Source organism: Orycteropus afer, unplaced genomic scaffold, assembly GCF_000298275.1.
Source record: "Orycteropus afer afer isolate SDZICR_OR568_19922 unplaced genomic scaffold, OryAfe1.0 scaffold00153, whole genome shotgun sequence".
In the NCBI taxonomy this organism is placed as follows: Eukaryota; Metazoa; Chordata; class Mammalia; order Tubulidentata; family Orycteropodidae; genus Orycteropus; species Orycteropus afer.
In genome coordinates this window covers 5613906-5618920 of record NW_006921740.1, presented here as the reverse complement: position 1 = coordinate 5618920, position 5015 = coordinate 5613906, and the positions used below count along the sequence as shown (strand labels likewise).

The 5015-nt window shown below is 40.2% G+C and overlaps 1 protein-coding gene across 1 annotated transcript in view; it reads right to left on the bottom strand.

The window, feature by feature from the left end:
• THEGL (theg spermatid protein like) overlaps positions 1–5015 on the bottom strand; it is a 124995-nt gene that overhangs the window by 74419 nt on the left and 45561 nt on the right. Inside the window, exon 3 of the mRNA XM_007946234.1 lies at positions 717–770. Within this exon, the coding sequence (XP_007944425.1) occupies positions 717–770 (54 nt within the window). The remainder of the gene's footprint in view (positions 1–716; positions 771–5015) is intronic.

Sequence of the window (5015 nt, the reverse complement as noted above, 5' to 3'; positions counted from 1 at the left end):
TGCTCCCATAATATATAATAAACAATAATAATAATAGTAAATATAATAATCATCATTAAATAATAATGATGATTCCCAAATCAGTATCGTTAAGTCAAAATTTTCAATAAAATATTGTTTTTTTTTTAAAAAAAGAAGAGATTGGTAGGTAAGAGGTGAGAGCATCATGTAATGGAAGTCAAGGATAGAGAGATTTTGAGATAAGAGGGTTTTAGTGGGTAGACTTGTACCCTGAGTTAAGCCCATATTTCCAAAATAGGAAATTTGGGAATTCATCTGAAGGTCTCAGCATCCAACATGATCAAATATCTCTTCCTCTCACATGTTCTCCCTTTTATATTTCCTTTTGCAGTTATAACAGCATTTTAACTTTATTTATGTATTTATTTATTCTCAAGACCAAGCTCTAGCTCACTGCTGTCAAGTCAATTTGGACTCATAGTGGCCCCTATTGGGTTTCTGAGGCTATAAATCTTTACGGAAGTGGATCATCCCCAGGTGATTCCAATGTGCACACAAGTTTAAGAACTACTGACCTAGGGTTGCCTCCCATGTGCTGACTCAACTATAGTGACAATATTGGTTCAGTGAAGCCAGTTAAGCAGAGAGGTGGATACACTTGGCATATAGGATTAATGAGAAAGTAAGAATAATATTTATCCATTCAATGAAGTAAACATAATCATCAGAAATAATACCATATAATATTACCTTACCTCTCTGGGGTTCCCCATTTCTTCTTAGGCCTAGCAAGATTCTGGATTATTTTCCTAGAAAAAGAACTAACAAATAACAACTGATTAATTGAAAGAGACCAAAAAACAAAACCAAACCCACTGCCATCAAGTTAATTCCAACTCATAGCAACTCCCATTGGGTTTTCAAGGCAATAAATTTTTAAGGAAGTAGATTTACCCATCTTCCTTCCACAGAGCAGCTGGCAGGTTTGAACCACCAACTTCCTGTTAGCAGTCAAATGCCTTAGGCACTATGCCACCAGAGCTTCTTAATTGAAAGAGAATGCTCATGCAAATATGGTTATATTAGATGACTCCTACTCAAATCCCATCCAGGCAAAACAAACAATGTGATATGAAGGGTGCTGAAAGTCTCGGAGTAATTAACCATACTGTGGGCCCAAAATCTGCACTCCTAGAATCATTAATATAGCACATAATAAAATCAAGAGAACAAATATCCCATAAAATTAAAAGTATATTCTGTAACAGAAGGCCCTAAGTAAATGCATTTTTGTGAAATGGGAAAATTCCTCAATTAACATATTAATTCACACATAGATGGTTAGGTGACACTGGATTCTGATGAAATTCTACAGATAAATTTCAGACAATGTGTGGCTTTGGAAAAATATAGTGCTTTTGTTAGGTGCTGTTGAGTTAGTTACAACTCCTAGTGACACATGCACAGCAGAACAAAACACGGCCCAGTCCTGCACCATCCTCACAATCCTTGCTGTATTTGAGCCCATTGTTGAAGCCAATGTGTCAGTCCATCTCACTGAAGGTCTTTCTCTTTTTCACTGGCCCTCTACTTTTCCAAGCATGATGTCCTTCTCCAGGGACAGGTCCCGCCTGATAACATGTCCAAAGTACATAAGATGAAGTCTCACCATCCTCAATTCTAAAGAGCATTCTGGCTGGACTTCTTTCAAGGCAGATTAGTTTGTACTCTCATAGTCCATGCTATCTATATTCAGTATCTTCACCAACACTGTAATTCAAATGCATCATTTCTTCTTCAGTCTTCCTCATTCATTGTTCAGTTTTTGCATACATACCCAGCAATTAAAAATACTATAGCTTGGGTCAGGCACACCTTAGTCTTCAAAGTGACATCTTTGTATTCTAACACTGACATCTCTGTGTTCTAACACTTTAAAGAGGTCTTTTGCAGCAGATTTGCCCAATGCAATATGTCATTTGATTTCTGACTGATGCTTCCACAGGCATTGATTGTGGATTGAAGTAGAATGACATCATTGACAACTTCAATATTTTCTGTTTTTCATGATGTTGCTTATTGGTCCAGTTCTGAAGATTTTTATTTCCTTTATGTTGAGATATAATCCATACCGAAGACTGTAGGCTTTGATTTTCATCAGTAAGTACTTAAGCCTTCTTTGCTTTTAGCAAAGTTGTGTCTTCTATATATCGCAAGTTGTTAAGTTGTTAATGAGTTTTCCTCCAATCCTGACACTGCATTCTTCTTTATATAGTCCAGCTTCTTGGATTATTTGCTTAACATACAGATTGAATAAGTATGGTGAAAGTATACAACCGAGATGCATATTTCTTTATTTAAAACTGTAAAGTACTCCTTGTTCTGTTTGAACAACTTTCTATTAGTCTATTATGTACAGGTTCTATAAGAACACAATTAAGTGTTCTGGAATTCAAATTCATTGCACTTTTATCTATAATTTGTTAAGCTCCACCAGTCAAATGCCTTTGCATAGTCAATAATACAAAGGTAAACATCTCTCTGGTATTCTCTGCTTTCACCCAAGATCTGACATCTGCAATGATACCTCGTTTCACAGCATCTTCTGAATCCAGCTTGAATTTCTGGCAGTTTCCAGTCAATGTACTGCTGCAACCATTTTTTAATTACCTTCACCAAAATTTTACTTGCATATGATATTGTCCAATAATTTCTGCATTCTGACAATGTTTCTACAAGCATATTTGCATGTGCTGTAAGAATGTCCAGGTGCATAGTAGAGCAAACAAGGGACAAGGTTGTGCTGGCTTCTTGCCCACAGCCAGCTACCCTGAGGGAGCAAGTTGGTTGGACCTGTGGGCTCAGGTCCATGGTCACAAGGGGCACCAAGCTCAATTGGCATAATATACTACACAAAAACATTGTTCTACATTCTACTTTAGTGAATAGCGACTGGCATCTTAAAAGCTTGTAAGTGGACATCTAGATGAAACGATGGGTCCCTCCTCATCCAAAGCAAAGAAGAATAAAGAAAATCAAAGATACATGGAACCAATTAGTCCAATGGACTGTTAGACCATGTGATCCTCAGTCTGTATGACCATGAGACCAGAAGAAATAGATGGTGCCCAGCTACCACTGTCAACCACTCGGAGGGAGATCTATGCAGGAGATCCTGGATAGAGTGGGAGAACAATGTGGAACAAAACTCAAAATCACTTAAAAAAAAAAAAAAAAAGACCAGTTTTGCTGGTCTGGCAAAGCCTGGTGAGACCCCTGAGATTATAGCCCTTAGTTTCCTTTGAAGTCTGGAACTGAACTCACTCCTGTGGCTTCCAGCCAAACAACAGACAGTCATATGGGGTAAGCATTTACATCAAGTAGATACAATCCTTGGACCAACCAATTGTGGGAGAACAGAAAGCCAGTGTTTGCACAGGGAGACACCTGGGGCAGGGAGCAGGAGTGAACGGGAGGGAAGAACACAGGGAAGAGGTAACTATGGGGAGGAAGTGGGAAGAAAGTTGTTACGTTGTGGGGAATGGCAATCAATGTCATGAAACAAAATGTGTATGAACTGCTGTATGGAAAATGAATTTATTCAGTAAACTTTCAACCAAATCACAATTTAAAGAATTTTTTAAAATAATAATTTCTGCATTCTGTTGGATCACCTTTCTTTGAAATGGGCACAAACATGAATCTCTTCCAGTCGGTTGGTCCGGTAGTTGTCTTCCAAATTTCTTGGCATAGATGAATGAGCACTTTGTGCATTACATCTGTGGTGTAGTAAATTACCTGGTATGGCTTTTCTAGCCATAAGTCTTTGTAAAGTCCACGGTGGAATTTGCTGTGAGCAACTGAGGAGGTCCTGATTGTAAAAGTTATCCGCCTGGGGTATTTCTGTTGGGAGTGGCACAAAGCAATGTTCTGGCAGGTTCGCTCTCTCTCAGGTGTTTAGAATTCTGATGTTACGATTGTCTAGTTTGGCCACTTTGCTAGGCTCAAAAGGAGGCCTCCTAGAGGCAGAACTCTCTCTCTGACTGCTGGTTGAGGAAGACATGCTGCTGAAAGAGACCCACGCGACTGAGAGACACATGCTGCTGGGAAAGAGATGCAAGAGACACGCATTGCTGAGTGAGACACCAAGGGACACGCACTGCTGGGAGAGAGACTGTGAGAGACTGTTGGCTGAGGGACAGTGGGCTGGGAGAGAGACTGAGCATTTCTCCTGAACTTGAATTGTAGCCTGGTGCTTCCCTAATAAATCCCGTAATCTGTGAGTTGTGTGGCTACTACAGCGAATTATCGAACCCAGGAGGGAGGTGGTGGGTGCTTTGAGAAGAATGGTTGGTGAAAAGGCTGGAGGGAGGCAGCATGTCTGGGTTACTGATAGTGACTCTGTCTTCCTCTTACGGGATTAGAGGAGGTCAGGAGATGTGGCCTCCCTGCCTTTTTAGCAACATCCATTTGTTCAAACATCTTAATGGGTATTCTGTAAATTCCTGGAGCCCAGTTTTGCACCAGTTCCTTCAGTGCAGCTTGGACTTCTTCGTTCAATATGATTGGTTTTTGATCATATGCTACCTCCTGACATGGTTGAACATCAACAAATTCTTTTTGGTACAGTTACTCTGTGTATTCCTCCCATCTTCTTCTCATGCTTCCTGTGTCATTCAATTTTTTGCCCAAAGATCATTTAACACTGTAAACTCAAGGCTTGAATTTTTCCTTCAGTTCTTTCAGCTTGAGAAATGCTAAGCATGTTCTTCCCTTTTAGTTTTCATCAGAGTAGTTTCCTTTTTTTCTCCAACCACCCTTTGAAATCTATGTTGTCGTTGTTAAGTGCCGTCAAGTCATTTCCGACTCATAGCGACCCCATGCACAGCAGAACGAAACACTGCCCGATCCCGCGCGAGCCCCACAATCCCTGGTATATTTGAGCCCATCATCGCAGCCACTGTGTCAATCCATCTCGTTGAAGGCCTCCCCCTCTTTCGTCAACCCTCCACCCTACCAAGCATGACATCCTTCTCCAGGGAATGGTCCCTTCT